Below are 19,996 nucleotides of genomic sequence, written 5' to 3' on the forward strand. Positions count from 1 at the left end.
TTGTAGTTCCATCGTGGCAAGGCAGGTTGGGCATTTTTCATTCTAGAACAAAAGCAATCCATGTGGAATTTTAATTTATTTGCTGCACACACAAACTTACAACTTTATTACATCATGGTAGCTGCCATTTTTAGTTCTTACTGAACAGTCACAGGGGGCCAATCTGCCCCCAAGATGAGATTGGCTCCCACCCTACCAGCTTTTTGGAAAGTTCTTAAAACATGGGTGTGTTCCTGGGCACAGGAGTCAGAGTATTAGTCAGAGCCTGCAGTGCGGTAATTATTTGTTTAGACTATTTTGGCTCCTTGGCTATTGGTTATGTTTTATGTTTTATCATTTTATTGTATTGTTTTTAATTGTTTTAAGCCACCCAGAGTTGCTATTGTGAGGTGGGTGGCTACATAAATTGAATAAATAAATAAACTTGCTTCTCTCACACATATACTCCAGCTCCATCCCTGTAGTTCAGCAACATCTGAAAGGCTTAGGTTTGTCTACCCTCCAAGTAAGCCATTAGGATGTAAAATATCAAAACATATTCTTGAGCAGTAAGTCAATAGCATAATTTTCAGATTGAACTACAGAGTAATTTAATGTTATAAAATGTCAAATGGCAACAAATAGCAGTTTTGATATATAAAGGGGATATATGTTTTTATAGAAGGGGTTGCCTTCTTTACTTTTTGCATACATACACACACGCACTATTTCTGATTACAAGAAAAGGCTATTTCCACTTTTGTTCTTTCAGTTTAAAAGCACCTAAGGAATATTGACATGCTTTTAAAGAAAGGAAGTCAGATTTTACAGATTCATTTTATTCCTCATTGCTAACTTTGCAAAAGTAGTTTTTTTCTCATTTGTACCTAGCAATAGAAAGCCAGTTGGTGCAGCGGTTAAGGCACCAGGCTAGAAACCTGGAGATTCTGAGTTCTAGTTCTGCCTGGGTGACCTTGGGCCAGTCACTCTCTCTCAGCCCTAGGAAGAAGGAGGCAATGGCAAGCCACTTCTGAAATCTTGCCAAGAAAACTGCAGGGGCTTGTCCAGGCAGTCACCAGAATTCAACACTGACTTGAAGGCACCAAAACAAAAAACAAACAACCCCCTCCCCCCAGTAATAGTCCTTGTGACAGATTTAAAATTGCAAGGAAAGAGAAGAAATGTGTAAACTTCAGATCGGTTCCTGGTTAGTTTTCTTTAATCCTGATGCCCTTATAGTTTGCCTTCCCTCAGTAAACTCTACTGCAGTCCTACAGTTTCCAAATAAATGAGTTCTTGTTTGATACTATTTTTGCTCTGCCTTTAGGGCAAGCCATCATCTGATAAAAACATACATGGAGTGACCAATAAAGTAAATAAAAGGATTGTTGTACTTATTATATTTCAAAATAAGTTTTTGGAATGGATTCCAGTGCTTACATGAACCACTGGAATCCTAGATAGCAGAGATGAATTTTACAACTCTGTTTAAGATCATTGGAGTTGTCATTGCTTATATTCTAAGTTCATCTTTTGGTGGTAGAATCTATGAGTGACATGCAGAATTGGCAAGGTTATTAAATGGATAAAATTAAAATTAAATGGATAAAAGTGGGCAGGATGATGCAAGCAGTGGGTAGGATTAGGATTTTCTTCTTTTTCTCCCTTTCAGAATGAGTCACTATATTTTAAACTGTTTATATGCCTACCTTGGGACTTAGTATGATTTTCATGAGTTTCCTGTCTCAAGAAGGAAGGAAGCTGTCCTGTCAATTTTCAGCAACTACTCTTAGATGGGTTCTGGAAGCAACAAAAAGTGGGCTCAGAGACAACAGTTGCTCATTGCTCTGCTGGGCTATAATGTGACATTGTTTGGTTTTGGTTTAATCCACTGTATGAATCTAGCCATTGTAGTTTGTAAAACATGGTTTATGGCTTAGCCAAAAGAGCTTTATTCAATTAAAAATAGTTAAATAATTCACCACTTAGTGCAATCTGCAAATCAGTCAAAGTGCATAGCACAGTATTATGGCTTATCAAGTAGCTGCTTTGAGCCAGAGACTGGGTTTGCAATAACTAAGCCTGCCATGCTGCATCATTTCATTTTGGCACACATCATAAATTTCATTTTTCTCTTGTGGAAATATCCTTGATTACAAAGATGAAAAAAATAGATTTTGGGATTAAAACAAAAGTCTTGGACATGCCCATGTTACAGATTTTTGTAATTGGTGCTACTAAATCTCCTTATTTTACAGTACTGTTATGTATGTTTAAGTGCTTAAAACACACTGGGCACTGAACAGTAAACCAAATTTCTCATGTGATGGATTTGTTTGGTAATCAGTATGGTACTATTATGCATATGTTAAATATTGCATTTCATTTAGATACTTATTATACAATCCACTCCAGCTGAGTATCTGTACTGGACTGCATTGAAAAGCAGCTGTCACTTATGGATCTCTTGAAGAACTAGCAACTTCATTTGCAGAATTATTTATGTATTTACTTTGGCTTTTATGCTGCTTCAGTTTACAGTCTCCAAGCAGCTGACAAATTACTGCTTTCAGTATTCATTCTAAAACATAATAAATAATAGAACAATAGTCAACAATAAACAAACCATCACAAAATCAATAATACAAATAGAGAATAATCACTGTAAACCACCAGTCCATCTTGGAAACAACAATCCCATAATCAACCATGTCTAAAGCCCTCCAGAAGAACCAGGTCTTAACAGCCCTCTAAACCGAGATGGGGTTATCCATGTATAGGGGTAAGCTGTTGCCTATGAGTATTTTCACACTGTGTATCTGTTTGTCATCTGACTTGTAGTGATGAAGGCAAATGTCCCCCTCAGCAGACTTGAGCTATGTCTTCTATACAACTGTCTTTGCAGTAGCTCTGTTGGTTTTGTTGGCTTGGGTTTGTTTTTTTTTTAAAGAAAACGTTTAAAACAGATTGCTTGCTTTGTTTCAATTTGTTATATTCATTACCATGTTGCATTGATTGGTTATACTGATGGCTAAAAATTCCAGTGGATTTTCTCCTCCCCCCCCTTTTTTTTTCTTGGTATACTCAAGTATAAAAACAAGGGAATTAAAATTACAGTTATAATATATACTGTAACTACTTACTGATAATAAAAACCTTGACCACTAAATAGTGGATAAATGATAAAAGGCAGGATTGAATCAGCTTTAATTTATTTATCAGTGAATAAATGCTTTGACAAAACCTTTTGATTCTATTTAATAAGAAAAAAGAATACCAACAATATACAGTAGTGGTGCAAACAAAGGCAATATAAATATCAAGTAATATTAGCACCCTGTTCTAAATTAACAGATAATGTTATAAGCATCCATATATAACAAAGTTAAAAGAAAAAGAGATCATGGAAATTTATATCATAGTTGGAACAATTTCAGAAAACTTGGCCACTTTGTTCAAAAGTCTTATTCCTTTGTCCTCTGTCCAAAGAAAGTAAGAATTAAACAAATATTGACAAACAGCACATCTCAACAATCCACTACTGCAAATTAGATATAGTTAATCAAGGATGCACAACCCAGTGCCCTCTGTAGGTGGACTCAGGGTAGATGGGAGATCTAAAACATCTGGAGAGCACAGATTGCCTATGCATGATTTCACAAGTACCAGTTGTCAACATAGTTGGGCCAAGCCATCCCTCATGACCTTATTTATTTATTTAAACAAATTATAAAGCCACCCATCTCACTAAGGTAACTCTAGGCAACATACAAAAGCTTTTTTTTAAAATAACTCAAATTTTAAAACAAAATACAAAAACTATAGTATTCCATGTGCCACTACATTCACTGAAACAATAATTAAATAAATAGCTAGTGGGGCTTGCTTAGCTTCCTGGACCAAAGGAACATCCAGGTCTTTTACACCTTACAAAAGCACCATCTAGATCTCTGGGGGAACACGCACATACACACTTACCGCTGGGATTGCATAGATTCCATGATGCTTTGGGGACCTGCTGGGAGACCTGGGGCCACCAGCTCCTCTATTTTTTTCTCTATATGCTTCTTTCTCTTTTAATTGTAAGCTATCCAGAGTCTTTAAGGAGTCGGGCGGCCTGATAATTAAATAAAATAAAAATTGCTCTTTGCCCGTCATGACTCTGTTGGCTCCTCCTGATGGTGGATTTTCCTTATGTCAAAAATAGCCAGCCTTGTTGGAGAGCTACTCCTAGGTTATTAGGAGTAGCTCTCCAACATGATTTATTCATTAGAGTCTTTCTAAGAAGAGGTTGGAAGAAATTCAGTTTCTCCTATTGTACCTGTGACAACCTTCTGGGACCCATACAACTGGATCCTATTATGGACAATAAATAGTATGCTTGAGATATCAGACAAATGCAGTACAGCTAGGACTGGATCATAAGATCAAAATCCAAATTTCCCCTAGAGGAGGGTTCAGGTAACTACTCAGGGACAACCTCCCCCCACCCCCCCAAGGGATTGTGCAGGGAGACACAGAATATGGGAATAATAGCAAACAGATTCAGTCTGAAATCATGCTCTAACATTGATATGCAGGTCTCACTGGAACTGTTGCTACTCATCACAATTTTTTTTCCTCAATGACAGAAGTTCATTTCATTTTTTTCAATAATGAAATTGTCCTTGGCATCAAATAATTCACACAAGTACATAGAGGAAGCCTCCTCCCCAACTGATAACTAACTAGCATTGCCAATGGAGAGGCTTTTTAATGTTACGCACACAAAAAGAAAATAACAATGCTGGTTTCTAATATGCATTTTTCATTGTATTTTGGACAGCTTAGGCAAACCATGACCAAATTCTGTCAGGAACACTTAGCTCCAAAGGCTCAAGAAATTGATCGAGAGAATGAATTTAAAGGTATGAGGGTAAGTGCTTTCAATATCCATGCATTTGGCTCAGTGATATAGCTAGTATTTTTCAGTAATTTATTTCCTTAGCCTGATGCCCTTCAGATATGTATCCCTGTTGGCGTGGGATAATAGGAGTTGTGAAATTACACATCTGGAAAGCCTCAAGTTGGAGAAGATAGATTATTAAGATTTTAGTATGGAAGTGTATGTAACTTGAATATACAAATACTGAAGAATCAAGTAAACTGTTATGAAGTTTTACTTGTCAGAACAAATAAACCTAACTAAATGTCTAAGTAAAGTTTTTATTGTATGCTCAGTCTGAACGCTGACAAAAAAACCCACTTTGGTAGTTATTTCTGTCTTATTTTGGAATGTATTGCAATTTAAATGTTTAAAAAATATATATAAATGTGGGGGGGGGGTTGGTTCAGCTTATGAACAATTCAGTATTAAAGGTGTTAATCTTCTAAAACATGGAATTCCATCTAATGGTGCTTATATATTTGATAAGCAAGAGTTATTTTATGGGACATAATTTTACTGCTGTTTTTTATTAAACCTTTTAGTATTTAGAAAGCTTATACTTAAGGAATTTTGTATATCTTTTGGATAAATTAAAATGTGCTTGTTTATGAATAAAATCAATTTTGGGTGCTCTATGACCATGCAGTTGTGTCTTAAATAATAATCAGTTCTTGGTAACATAGAATGTGACGCTGGTTATTAATACAGATCATTGTATTCATTTTCGTGGAAATGCATTCATACTGCTTGCAGAAGCTGAGCTACATGCAGTAAGTTTCTCAGTAAGGCTGTTCTGTAAATAAGCCATGCCAAGGTTACTATCCTACCCCCCACCCCAACCTCCAAAAAGCTACTAGCCTGTTAAGAGTTAAGAGGTGGCAGCCGTGGCAAGGAGGACCTTTGCACAACTTTGGGTTGTGCATCAGTTACGCCCTTTCCTGGATCAGGATGCCCTTCGAACAGTCACTCATGCCCTTGTTATCTCCCAGATAGACTACTGCAATGCGCTCTACATGGGGCTACCCTTGAAGAGTATCCGGAAGCTACAGCTGGTCCATAATGCAGCCGTGCGGACTATTGTTGGAGCCCCAAGGAGGGCCCACGTAACGCCTCTGCTCCGCGAGCTGCATTGGGTGCCAGTTTGCTTCCAGGTCCAATTCACGGTGTTGGTTATCACCTTAAAGCCCTACAAGTTACCTAAGGGACTGCCTCTCCCCTGTGACTTCAACCCGTCCCACCCGATCACAGAGAGGGCATGCTTCGGACCCCCTCAGTGAAAGAACTTCGATTAGCGGGGTCCAGAAGGCGGGCCTTCTCTGCGGTAGCCTCTGCTCTTTGGAACATTCTGCCCCCGGAGGTGCGATTGGTCCCCTCACTCCTGGCCTTCCGTAAGGCTTTGAAGACCTGGTTCTGCCACTTGGCCTGGAGTGGGGAGGGAATACTTCAAGCATGGGGATGGCTAGCCCCATAATGGCCTTCTGTCTTTGGTCTCAGATTTTTCATCTTCTTGGACTCTCCTTCCCCTTTTTAGTAATGTTTTTAACTGATGTTTTATGTATTTATATATATTTATGTTTTTAATGTTTGTTGTGAGTCTCCCAGAGTTCCCCCATTGGGGGGAGATGGGTGGTTGAAAAATTTAATAAATAAATTAAATAAATAAATAAATAAATAAATAAATAAATAAAATAGGGCACTATCACTTTTCAAACAACTTGTTGCATTTGCATGCTGGGGACAGAGGAGAGAGCTATTTCTCTTCCACTTGCTTTCTGCACTTGATCCTCTCCTCTGGCCCACTCATGGTAGAATACCTAATTGTCCTCCCTTCTAAAATATAGGCACCACCTCTAGAGTCTATCAAAAATTGCTCATGGCTAGGAACATACCATCCTGAAACAGGCAGGTGAAGCGGTAGTTCAACCTGGAAAAAACTTGTGATACCTAAAAGATTGGTATAAGGACTTAAATGGTGGGGTCAGGATGAAATAAGGCCAGTGTCATGTGATCAAAGGGAAATTTGTCAGGGTCGTAAATGGAAGAAAGGGCCATGATTGTTGGAACGGAAATTGCAAGGGATCATGCCCATCTGCAAGTCAAGGATTAAGTGCAAAGTGTTTGGAATCAAACAATGTTGAAAACAAATCCCAGTTTGAGAAGCTTATCCTAGTCCATGCCAAACCATGTGGTTTGCCTTTTGTTAAAGTTTGAAACCTGTATGTTGAATGCCAGTTTATTTTACTAAAAGCTTTATACTTGATATCTTAGGATCGTCATCTACTTTATTCCACTCAGTCATTTCAACTAACAATAGCCTGGTATTCTTCCAGAACTGTTATTGAAAGGTATCAACTTTCACTTTTTCTACCTCCTCCTCTTCTGTTTACCCACTTAAATATTTCTTCAGTAGTGACACACAGTTAGCTTATCTTTTTTCCTCTTGATCTAAAAAACCCAAGGGAACAATACAGTTAGCAATCTCTGCACTTTTTCTAGCTGGGAATATGAGGGAAAATATTGCTATTAGTAGGATGTAGGTGGCAGCAGGTTTTTCACTTATCTGCTCATGATTCACTTATCTGCTCAAGTACACACAAGAGTAGCAAACGGTACTTTAGACCCTTGAATTGTATGGCATATGGCTTTTTTCCAGAATTATGTAATAGATGTGTTATTTTGGGGAGAAATTTAGCTGTCATGCCCAAAGCAATGGGAAAGAAAAAAATTAGCTTCCCAAACTCTGGTGTCTGAAAGCTTGCTTTGTTTTGGGGAACCAAAAGTTTTCCATTAAGAAGTTTGCCTACAGTCTTTGGTAAAAGGCACAAGTTCTTCCTGGATGTTGAAGATGTGATGGTGAGTTCAAGCTAATATATAATATAGCTCATTTTATTTATACTTTATTGTAATTGCATATGAGCAGCATTTTGCAGGGGCTGAGAATATCAAGAGAAGGGATTTGGCATTCTAGGAGGGGTTTATGGGGACAAGTAGCTGCCTGGAAACAGAACGGATGAGCCTTAGCCATTAACAGCTAACTAATAAGAATATACTGTATTACTTGGAAGAGTTCTAAGGGTAGCTTTTCTTTAGCAGAACATGAGTAAGGCTTTTAGTCTGCTTTTTAAATACATTATGAGGTAAGTTATTTGATATAAATAAGTTTATGCTTACTGATATGTATTAGACTATATTTTTATCAGTACGTTTTCTGATATTTTTATAGAGTGCACATGGTGTTTGATTTTTCGTATACAGTGGGGCAAAAAAGTATTTAGTCAGCCACCAATTGTGCAAGTTCTCCCACTTAAAAAGATGAGAGAGGCCTGTAATTTTCATCATAGGTAGACCTCAACTATGAGAGACAAAATGGGGGAAAAAATCCAGAAAATCACATTGTCTGATTTTTAAAGAATTTATTTGCAAATCATGGTGGAAAATAAGTATTTGGTCACCTACAAACAAGCAAGATGTCTGGCTCTCACAGACCTGTAACTACTTCTTTAAGAGGCTCCTCTGTCCTCCACTTGTTACCTGTAGTAATGGCACCTGTTTGACCTTGTTATCAGTATAAAAGACACCTGTCCACAACCTCAAACAGTCACACTCCAAACTCCACTATGGCCAAGAACAAAGAGCTGTTGAAGGACACCAGAAACAAAATTGTAGACCTGCACCAGGCTGGGAAGACTGAATCTGCAATAGGCAAGCAGCTTGGTGTGAAGAAATCAACTGTGGGAGCAATAATTAGAAAATGGAAGACATACAAGACGACTGATAATCTCCCTCGATCTGGGGCTCCATGCAAGATCTCACCCCGTGGGGTCAAAATGATCACAAGAACGGTGAGCAAAAATCCCAGAACCACACGGGGGGACCTAGTGAATGACCTGCAGAGAGCTGGGGACCAAAGTAACAAAGGCTACCATCAGTAACACACTATGCTGCCAGGGACTCAAATCCTGCAGTGCCAGATGTGTCCCCCTGCTTAACCCAGTACATGTCCGGGCCCGTCTGAAGTTTGCTAGAGAGCATTTGGATGATCCAGAAGAGGATTGGGAGAATGTCATATGGTCAGATGAAACCAAAGTAGAACGTTTTGGTCTAAACTCAACTCGTGTTTGGAGGAGAGAGGATGCTGAGTCGCATCCAAAGAACACCATACCTACTGTGAAGCATGGGGGTGGAAACATCATGCTTTGGGGCTGTTTTTCTGCAAAGGGACCAGGACGACTGATCTGTGTACAGGAAAGAATGAATGGGGCCATGTATTGTGAGATTTTGAGTGAACACCTCCTTCCATCAGCAAGGGCACTGAAGATGAAACATGGCTGGGTCTTTCAGCATGACAATGATCCCAAACACACCGCGCGGGCAACGAAGGAGTGGCTTCGTAAGAAGCATTTCAAGGTCCTGGAGTGGCCTAGCCAGTCTCCAGATCTCAACCCCATGGAAAACCTTTGGAGGGAGTTGAAAGTCCGTGTTGCCCAGTGACAGCCCCAAAACATCACTGCTGTAGAGGAGATCTGCATGGAGGAATGGGCCAAAATACCAGCAACAGTGTGTGAAAACCTTGTGAAGACTTACAGAAAACGTTTGACCTCTGCCATTGCCAACAAAGGATATATAACAAAGTATTGAGATGAACTTTTGATATTGACCAAATACTTATTTTCCACCATGATTTGCAAAGAAATTCTTTAAAAATCAGACAATGTGATTTTCTGGATTTTTTTCCCCCATTTTGTCTCTCATAGTTGAGGTATACCTATGATGAAAATTACAGGCCTCTCTCATCTTTTTAAGTGGGAGAACCTGCACAATTGGTGGCTGACTAAATACTTTTTTGCCCCACTGTATGTTGAAATGCCATTTGCACTTTTTCAGAATGTCTGCTCCCCAAAGGCACCCTTTTATGTAGGTGATGTGGTTCTTTGATCCTAAAAAAATAGCTTTTCTTCTTACATAATGATTTAAATTGTAAATGGAGCTGGGAGTTCAGGGAGAAACTTAAAATAATTCTAGGAATAGAAGGTCCCAACCTCCCACCTCAAATCAGGGCAGTCTGTTCTAAGTGCAGCTCTGCTGTAACAGTAAGGTGCATATCTCAAAAACTCTTCACAGGGATTAGCAGTATTAATGAAATCACACATTGCAGAGTAAGTCAGTTCTGCCACTTCCCAGAGTTACAGTCCCTCTAATCTAAGAAAATAAATTCCTTCCTCATTCTGTATATACTGTAAGCCAATCCAAGAATCCTGTCTCAAGGGAGGAATGATAGTTCAGTAATAAAATGCAAGTTTTCCTTGGAGACAGTTCTTGGACTGAGTTATAGTAAGTCTAGCTAAAGAATTCCAAATAGCAAATCTGGGAGAAGCCTAATGTATAAACATTACTGGCTTGAGTAGACCAGTTGCAGCTTCATAGTTGTTCCAAATAATGTTAGGTTGCACTTTGCAGGATATAGATCTTCCCAAGGGAGCTTTCAGCACCACAAAAACAATCTAAGAGAAGGCTATAGAAAATAAGTGAGTTTTTAGGGCAAGTTTAAAGGCCTGTAGAAAGCCCAAGATCTTCCTGTGGAATTTAACTGGCATGATCCTATTCCGCCTAGCACTTATTTTTTATTGGGTCAGTTCTGAAAAAATGAATGTAAGAAAACCCCATTTTAGCCCAGCCAATTGCTGCTGATACAGGTAGTCCTCAAGTTACAACCATTCATTTAGCAACTATTCGAAGTTATGGTAGTGCTGAATGAATGGTAATTATGCCCAGTCCCTGAAGTTACGGCCGTTGCAGTGCTCCCATGGTTATGTAATCAAAATTTGGGTGCTTGACAGCCCGCCTGCACTTACAACTGCAGGGGTGCTTCAACTCCTCTCATCTGCCTATCTCCCCCCCCCCAATTTCTGCCCTTTTGGTTGCTCTGCACTCACTGGTCCCTGCTGGCCTTGCCACCCCCAGCTGACCTTCGCCATCTTCTTTCTGCCGCCGCTGCTGATGAGGCACGCCTGGCCTGGCCCTTCTCGAGGCAGCTCCTGGCCACGCCAGGCCTTCTTCCCAAAGCCATGCCTGTCCCTTGTCCAAATCACACATTGCCTTCTCCAAATTGCACGCAGTCTCAAGGATTAGGGCAGCAGGGCCAGCAAGCGCAGGGTGGCAGAGACAGCAGAGTACAAGGCAGCCAAAAGGCAGAATTGGTGGGATAGGCCGTCCCTTACATTACCAAGGCTCAGGGCTGGGAGGGAACAGGCCAGGAGTGGCTTGGATCGGGGTGGGTCCTTAGCTAATGATCGGTGGAATTTGGTTAATGACAGCAACCAGGACTGCTGGGATTGCCGTTGCTTAAGCGATGCAATCATGTGATGTTGTGCTTTACGACCACATTGCTTAGCAATGGAAATTCCAGTCCCAATTTCTGTCATAACTCAAGGACTACCTGTATGTCAGAGGTGCTGCTTTTCAACATAGTCCAAATCCAGGTACTTTTTCTCTTTAAAGATAAGTAACCCAGCTTGAGCTATCCTCTCCAACCAGGGAAAAGATTAGCATGCTGCAATTCACTATCTGCCCATTACCTTCCTGCCCAGAGATAGTACCACAATACTGTAGGGAGCAGGACACTGTTGAAGAGGAAGTTCTGATTTGCCATTTAGCTGCTTCTCAGAATAACAGTTGCTTCATTCTGCAGGCAAATAGTCTGTGGCAAATGGTACTTCTGCATCGGGGCAACTCCTTTGTGCCACTGTATGCACAGATACATATAGACCATACAGCAGGAGATAACGTAGCATATTGTGGTTTGGCTTACTATGTCATCTGAACCCAGAAACATGGTAACTTTGTTGTTTCCTTTTAGTTAAGGCTGTGACCTTGAATCTAAACTAATGGTTAGTTTATGGTTGAACAACCATTAGTCCTTAGGAAAACTAGTGTAGTGCAGTGATTAAGAAGTTGGATTAAGACTGGGGAGTCCCTTGTCCAAGTTCATCCTCAGACGTGGATCAGTCATATTCTCTCAGTCCAATCAGCCTTATAGGGTTGTTGTTTTGGGATAAAAATGAAGGGAAATGGCAACATAAGCCACTTTGAGCTCCTGGAGAAAAGGCGGCATCATCATCATCTATGAAGGCTGCAGAGCATATCTGCTTTTGCAGCAGCATCTCTGGAGCTCCACTTTTGTTTCTCACTTTTAATAGTGTTTAGGATGTCGTTTTTCAAGCACAGGAACTAGAGAAAGGATTAATTTCCCTTATCTTGTATGTGACAATCTTACTCAGATCATTATGGCTAGTGTTGTTTGCAAAGATAGGGGTGTGGGTATAAAACAGCCAGGTGTTGAGATATGACCAAAAAGGAGGAGAACTGGCAAACTGTATTTAGTTGCACTTCGTTGTGACATATAGGGTGTGATTATTGGGCATGTACCTTCATCATGTTTAATGCTAGGCTGGGCAAGCATAGTCATAATTAGTAAGCCAAATACCAACATTGAAAAAGTGGTTATAAAAATTTTAGTATTCCACATGCTTGCAAATTAATTATTTGAAGTCCAAAAGGGACTGGGGGAAAGACTTTATAGAGTTTTCCTTCTTGAAGTTTTTGGCTATTCTTACTTGCCACATATTAACCTGGAAAATAACAATTCAGCAAGTAAATTCTAAACCTGAGATGTAATCTTACAAGACACTTCATATTAAAATGATCTTTCAATACAGAGATTCCACTTACTATATTTGATAAATAACATCAGTTTCAAGTTTTAGCTAGTTGGTCTCACTTCATGGAAAATCTAGGCTTTTGATCTTAGTGAGCTAATGATTACTTACAAAATGATGATGAAGTACTAGTTTAGACTTGTGCCAGATGGAACTGCAAATGAACCACACTCCAACCGGAGTTATTCCTTTATTTGTAATGTGAGGCAATAGATATTTTATTGGGCATTTTGTATTTGTAGGGAAGGTAAGTTGGGATACTGTACTTAAGGAACGTTGCAAAACCTGAGTGGCCTTATGTTAGGCCAGTGTTTCTCAACCTCAGCAACTTTAAGATGTGTGGACTTCAACTCCCAGAATTCCCCAGCCAGCAAGAAGTCCACACATCTTAAAGTTGCTGAAGTTAAAAAACACAGTAAGAAGATCTTACTGATGGCTTTGTTCCGTTGTTTGTAGGAGTTCTGGAAGAAGCTCGGGGAGCTAGGAGTTCTGGGAGTAACTGTTCCAGGTAAGTATATGCATTGAACAAGCTTTTGTGGCCTGTGGATTTGTTATATGTGACTACGTGGATGTGTAGAGGTTAATTCATTTAATCATAAATCTTTCTCTTCCACCCTTCCATTCCCCAATTCCTTCTAGTTGAATGTGGTGGATCAGGGATGGGCTATCTGGACCATGTACTGATAATGGAAGAAATATCTCGGGTTTCAGCAGCAGTTGCATTAAGCTACGGTGCTCACTCAAATCTGTGCATCAATCAGTTAGTGAGGAATGGCAACGAAGCACAAAAGGAGAAATATTTGCCCAAGGTTTGTAGAAATAAACCTGTTATATCAGTAGAACAAGATGCATGCAACAACTTGAATTAGATTTATTCGTTTTGTTTTAGAATACAGATTTTGCCTCAGTTGTTTCATTTAACTTTATATACTGTATTTCATTTATGTATGTATTGTATGAAAAAAATCAATTTAAAAACATCTGGACTAAAAGCCTTTTTCAACTTTCATGTCTGATTTGTTGCTACACATAAATGAGAAAAAAAGAAAACAATCTTAAATCTGCAAGGCATAGAACTCCCTCTAGGTTTGAGAGAGCCTGTTTATCAGTGAGTTTAGGATTGGTATCTTACATACAGTATTTAGGCAGCAGATCTATACACCCTTGCCTGGAGTAAGCTCCACTGAACTTAGTAGGACTTAATTGTGAGTGAACATCTATAGGAGAGCCCTGCTTTTGTTGAACTAAACTGCAGCACATGCATAAAGGAGAAGTTGGAAAATTCAGAGTTTTAAGCACATCCCTTCCCTTGAAAGTATAATATTCTTTTAAAATATAATCTTCCCTCCCCTCATCTGGTTGTCTCTCATCGCTGGTTTATAGATCTATTGGTCACTTGGCAAATGATCCATCACGGAGCAAGTGCAGTTGGTGCTTCATACTTCATATTGTCTCTCTTCACCTTGAATGGAGTCTTTTCCATGAACTCAGTTCATATACCCAATTGTCGGTCTTTAAGTGGTGTCCAGATGTTTGTGAGCTTGCTCTGTATGCTTCTCCAGGAGCAGAAGCTAGTATTTCTACCTGTAATAATCAAACAAATCCACTGCAGACCCCTGTAGTGCTCCCTCATTTGCTTTAGTGCAAGCTGAACACTTGGCAAGGTTTTGAATTGCACTTCCCACACAAGGTATTGATCGGGCTACCTCCAAGTTTGTTTTCTGCCATGGCTAGCCTGCAGTGTAATGATGAAGAGAAGGTATTTGATATCCATAGGCGACTGCTGCAGACTGGAAGGGACAGGCTCCCAAAGCCCCTGGAAGCCACCTTCTATTGTGCAAGGCCATCAAGAAAACAATGCAACCCTTCTAGGCTATTTCATCCGTTCATTAATATTTTGGTACTGGAAGATACTTCTTTTCTCTTTTACCATGCTAAATTTCCAATATGAGTGTATTTTTTAAAACAGTATTCTATATCGTAAGCAATATGTTTCCAAATGGTATCTTTAAAAATGAAGAGTGTGGGACATGTGATTTTTAAAAAGAGTGAGCAAGAGGGCAGTGCTAAACAAAAAGTTCTTGCTTTGACTGCTGCTCTTTAATGGTTCCTTGGAGACGTAATGGCAGCCAGTTGTAGCTTCTGGGTAGTCTTCAGGGGCAGCCCATGTAGAGCCAGTTGCAGTAGTCCAAGTGTGAGAACGGTGAAGTTCATTTCTCAGGCCTTAGGTCAAGAATGCAAGTTTTTGGAGACCAAAAACCTTGCTTGGTTTTGAGGTTTGTGTCAAGGGCCTTTACTCCTATATATGTCAATTGTGTTTTTTGTGGTTCATGTGGTTCATAGGTTTTTTCCCCCCCACTTTTATTGTTTTCTACTGTTTTTAAAGTATAATCCACCTAGAGTCACTTCAGAGTTGGGTGGCCTCTAAATAAAATCAATAAATGGGTGTGAGCACAACAAAAACTTGATTTGATTTGATTTTTAATTTAACATTAAAATTTCCCCTAACATATTAAATATTTCCATTTGGTGGCAACTTTGAAGATGCCCCTAAGAATCTGCCTTAGATGTTACTGGCCCTTCTGCTCTTTGTGATCTGATCTCATCATTTTCAAAACTGGGTTGAGCTACAATTACGACTTGAAATTGGATCTAACCTTTGCAGTGAGGGTCTTCTACCTGTGTTCTGTTGTGCTTATGCACTTATGAAACCATCCATACAGTTCTGAGGTAGCTATGAGATAGAATTCTAGACGTTGCTCTTAACTCATCAGAAAGGACAGTTCACAGTTCTAATGTGTATGCTGCCTACAGGAAAACTCGAAGAAGACGACAGCTTTTCCCTTCCTTATTTAGAGGATAAAAGAATGAATTTCTGATATGAAGAGGCTTTTGACTTGATTAGTCTCCTTACCCCTCAGTGCTCGTCACTGATACTGCAGTGAGATGACTGCAATGACTGCCCAATTGATGTGAAAGTGAAATATCTTCCATTTGCACCATGACATTTGTCACTTGGAATAGGGGTATAATTTTTATTTTTATTTAAATAACCTTCTCCAAGTCAGCACCATTATTGCAAGATATCATTTCATTAAAAACAACCTTGCAGTAAATAGGTAAGTGTCAGCACTGATGGACTAACAATGGTTTAAATACAAAGCAAATAAGGAAGGATGACAGTTTTCCTGTGGTTGATTTGGTGATATTTAAAAGAAAATATGCTCTGACAGTTAAAATTTCGTAGTTGTTTTCCATTTATTGAACCCTGGGCTGGAATGTTAAGGTAGAGCCCAATTTCTGCATTCTGATTCTATGAAGCAAATCTTATCTTGTATTACCCTCTCTCCAATTAGTGAAATTATTTTCATCCATAATGCTGTTAAATAGTGGGTAAAATTGCATAGTTTATCTATTTCATTCTTCTTGAGAAATGTACAAGTTTACAAAGCATTTCACTGTCTTAAATTGAAAGCTTGAAGCGATATTAATCTACAGAAAGGTAATCAGATTGTTTCACAGATTTCAGCATACTGAACATACTTGGAAAAAGAATAGGTCTAAATATGAGGGAGTGGGGAAGAGAAAAAGGACAGAAAGCAAGGGATGAGAGTGCTGTTGTGCCAGGGTGGCATAAGTGAGCACTATTCTATTATGTAGGTTAAGGAGTATTTCAGTTTTAACTCTCTGACCCTTTTTGGTCCTGTTTTCAAAAGGCAGTAAGGGAGAGGACGTCAAGGATATGTAAACTACTAACATTTTTGTCTTGGCCCCATCTCCTAGCTGTAAAGTCCATTCTGAACAACATTTCATTGCTCATTTGCTATATTTTACAGAGCTATACTTCCTTGTTTTCATATTATGGTTTGCAGTGTTACTGGTAAAGCTATTTGAAGAATTCTGCCAGTTGTAACGCTTACCATTTGCAGTTCCCCAAAGCATGAAAACCAGATTCTTGTGAACTTTTTATAAATAAAAAAACAGTAATGATTGCAGCAAAATATATTTCCTTTTCATCTTTCTTGTTCTCCCAGTTGATTAGTGGAGAGCATATTGGAGCACTAGCGATGAGTGAAGCCAATGCTGGTTCTGATGTTGTCTCTATGAAGCTGAGGGCAGACAAAAAAGGTAAAAATTATTGTGGATATGATGGAAAAATATTTGTAAAAGATATCCAATGCCCCCTGGACCTCAACTTTAACACATTAAGCTTTCCTAGATATTCTGTTGTGTCCACACATTATCAATACTAGTTCTGATGTATGTCTGAGCATCCTCCAAGCCAAAGGGATGGAGAACAAATAATGCTGAAGCAAAGTACAGGTGAACAAAAGAGGCTGATGAGTTGCCACAGGTGGGGATATAGCAATTCTGTCTAAAGCAACTGTTGCTAGGATCAATGCAGCTCACTATGTCACTGTTATCCAACCTGGATCTTTATTGCCCTACCCTCAATTTCTCCATTTTTACTGTTAGTCCCATCAATCAACTTGCATCCAAGGTTATTGATTGTGAGTGGGGAAATGTGCCCATGATTTCCCTTTTCTGCAGCTGTCCCCTGTGCCTATTCCATTCTCTTTAAATAGCTCCATCAAGTTTCAAGCTTTGGGTACAAAGTAGGAGAAGCCAGGAAATCCTCATTACTGAGGTAGAATTCCATATGCCCTCTTCTGGACTCAACACCCCCCTCCCCACATTTTTTAGTCATCCTTGCAGTACTATAGAAGGATCATGAAGTTCATATAGCCCCATCAACTTTGAAAGATATTGCATCCATCCAGTGTATATGGATATTTAGAATAATTTTTATGTCTTTCTGATAATCACACTTGCTTTCTATTACTTCAGATTTGAGGACTGGGTTTACCATGGGTTTGCTGAAAGGCAGGCATGAGAACACCAGTTTCTGATTGTTTCAACAATTTTAAGCTGAAATTGTGTGGAGGAGATGAGTTGAACAATAAAATATTGAATAGATATATGAATGAATCATAATGTCACACTATTTAAGATACACTGACCTGTGGGCCAGTCCTTCTAGTTGACTAATCCTTTGAAGAATTGTGTTGTATATGTAGGACAGCTCTGCTCTTTTTTCAAGGGAACTGGCTAATTATGGAAAGAGCCAGCTACAGAGCTAATTGATACATATATAGTGATTCTCTGTATCTAACTATAAAAATGATATAGTGAACATAGACATAAAAGCAAACCTGTGTCCAGAATTTGAGAAGAAACACTCATGGAAATTTCAATTGTCTTGGGGAGTATAAGATTGACTTCAAGTGTTTTGTGAATCAGAGAACTAAGCAGTCCATCCTTCCTTTCCAGGGGATTATTTTGTTCTGAATGGAAACAAATTTTGGATTACTAATGGGCCAGATGCTGATGTTCTAATTGTTTATGCTAAAACAGATTCCAATGCTGTTCCAGCTTCTCGCGGTATAACAGCATTCATTGTGGAAAAGGTAGGTTTCCAGAGTTGTGAAACACTCTGGCTTTCTTATCCCTTGTAAGAATATTTTACAGATAGTCCCTTTTTTACCATCTTTTTTACCATCTGCTTTATTGTTGAACACTGGGCTTCAGAGGTGCTGGGGTGGGGGGGTTACAGTAGAGTGGCAAACGACTATGGACACACACACCCCGCAGAGGCCTTTCTGCCTTCTCTCCTGTAGCCCTGAGGAGAAAAATGCGCTACGGCTTCCATTTAATAGTGAAGTGCCTGAGAGTTGGACTGTGGGTTTCCCATTGTGAACTGAGCATTGATCCCTTCCTCTTTTCCTCGCCTCTGGGTGAGAGCCAGAGTGGATTTGGTGAGGGGTGAATGGGATGGGAGCCTCTGCTAGCTGGTGGGAGCAACAGGTGGAGGTGCCTTGGATGTTGTGGTGTGTGAGTGTTTGTGAATGTCAGCCTTCCCAGGTAAACCATATGGGAAACATGACTAGATGAGCTAATTCTACTTTATTATAAGGCTACATTAACAGAATCTTGCAAGTCTGAAAGTACAAATCTCCCGCTCTCCCTATTTATTGCCTGAGTAGTTAAGGTGAGTCCTTCCTAAGTTTCTTTTTCTGTCTGTTACTCTGTTGCAGGCTCCTTTCTCTTTTATCTGATCATTCCCTAGGCGGCATCTCTTCCCCCCATCTTCCAAGGTCACCCTCACATTCCATCACAGTGAACGTGTGGATTCCTTCCTTCCTCTGGGTTAAAGTCAGAGGAGGAAAAGACGGAGGGTGAATGGGAAGAGTGCCCTCTACCTGGCTGGCATGAGAGGGCACCTTGATGAGAGGGTTGACCTGGCATGTATCACCGAGACCTGGCTGGATCCAGAAGGGGGAATTGCCCTTTCGGAATTATGCCCAATTGGGTTTCAGGTGTGGCATCAATTGAGATCCTGGGGCAGGGGTGGAGATCATCCGGGAATCTCTTACAGCCTTCAGGAGCACTGCACCACAGGTCACCTGATGTGAGACCGTGTTCATTAAGTTGGGCTCTAGGGATCAGTTGGGATTGCTGCTGTTGTACCACCTCCCTGCTGCACAGCAACTTCCCTGCCTGAGCTCCTTGACTCCATTTCTGGGCTGGCAGTGGAGGTCCCCAGACTTATGGAGTGGGGCCTGAGGTGGCCCAGGAGTTCATGGCCACCATGACGGCCGTGGGCCTATCCCACATCATCCAGAACCCGACATGGGACAATGGTCACAAACCTGATCTGGTGTTTCTGTCAGAGCAGTGGCTGTGTGATCTCAGATTGGGGGAGCTTTTGGTGTCCCCTTTGTCATGGTCAGATCATGCTCTGATTATCATGGGATTCTCTACCACCATTATCCACTGCAGGGAGGCTGGACCCATTAGATTGGTCCAGCCCAGGTGACTAATGGACCTGGATGGGTTCCAGAGGGAGCTGGGGGTTGTTCCTGTTGGTCTGCTGTATGGTCCATCTGAAGTCCTGGTTGCCACTTGGAATAAAGAGGCGGCTGAGGCTTTGGATCGGATCACACCCATACAACCTTTCCCCTCTTGAGGATCCCAGCACTCCCTGTGGTTTGCAGAGGAGCTGATGGACTTGAAGTGAGAAGAGACATCTAGGGTGTCACTGGCACTCAACAAGAGACAAACATGACTGAACATGATGAACTAATAAGGCCTACCTTGTGACGGTATGAGCGGCAAAGAGTAATTACTCCTCCGCTCTTATTGTATCCGCAGATAGCCTTCTCTGCCGTGGCACCTGCCTTGTGGAATCTTCTCCCCCCAGAAGTGAGATTAGCTCCATCCCTCTTAATATTCCACAAGTCCCTCAAGAGCTCACTATGTGATCAGACCTGGGGGTCCCAGGGGACTGGGGAGATCTTGCAATGGCTCCCTTACT

The 19,996-nt window shown here is 40.3% G+C and overlaps 1 protein-coding gene across 1 annotated transcript in view; it reads left to right on the plus strand.

The window, feature by feature from the left end:
* The window catches only part of IVD (isovaleryl-CoA dehydrogenase), a 40,252-nt gene that overhangs the window by 1,560 nt on the left and 18,696 nt on the right, over positions 1-19,996 (plus strand). Inside the window, exons 2-6 of the mRNA XM_088145455.1 lie at positions 4,805-4,894; positions 13,078-13,129; positions 13,261-13,430; positions 16,656-16,749; positions 17,953-18,089. Coding sequence (XP_088001581.1) covers positions 4,805-4,894; positions 13,078-13,129; positions 13,261-13,430; positions 16,656-16,749; positions 17,953-18,089 — 543 coding nt within the window. The remainder of the gene's footprint in view (positions 1-4,804; positions 4,895-13,077; positions 13,130-13,260; positions 13,431-16,655; positions 16,750-17,952; positions 18,090-19,996) is intronic.

Source organism: Python bivittatus, unplaced genomic scaffold (genome assembly GCF_059951505.1).
Source record: "Python bivittatus isolate LINGU-HERP-01145 unplaced genomic scaffold, Pbiv_v1 ctg000480_np1212, whole genome shotgun sequence".
Lineage (NCBI taxonomy): Eukaryota > Metazoa > Chordata > Lepidosauria > Squamata > Pythonidae > Python > Python bivittatus.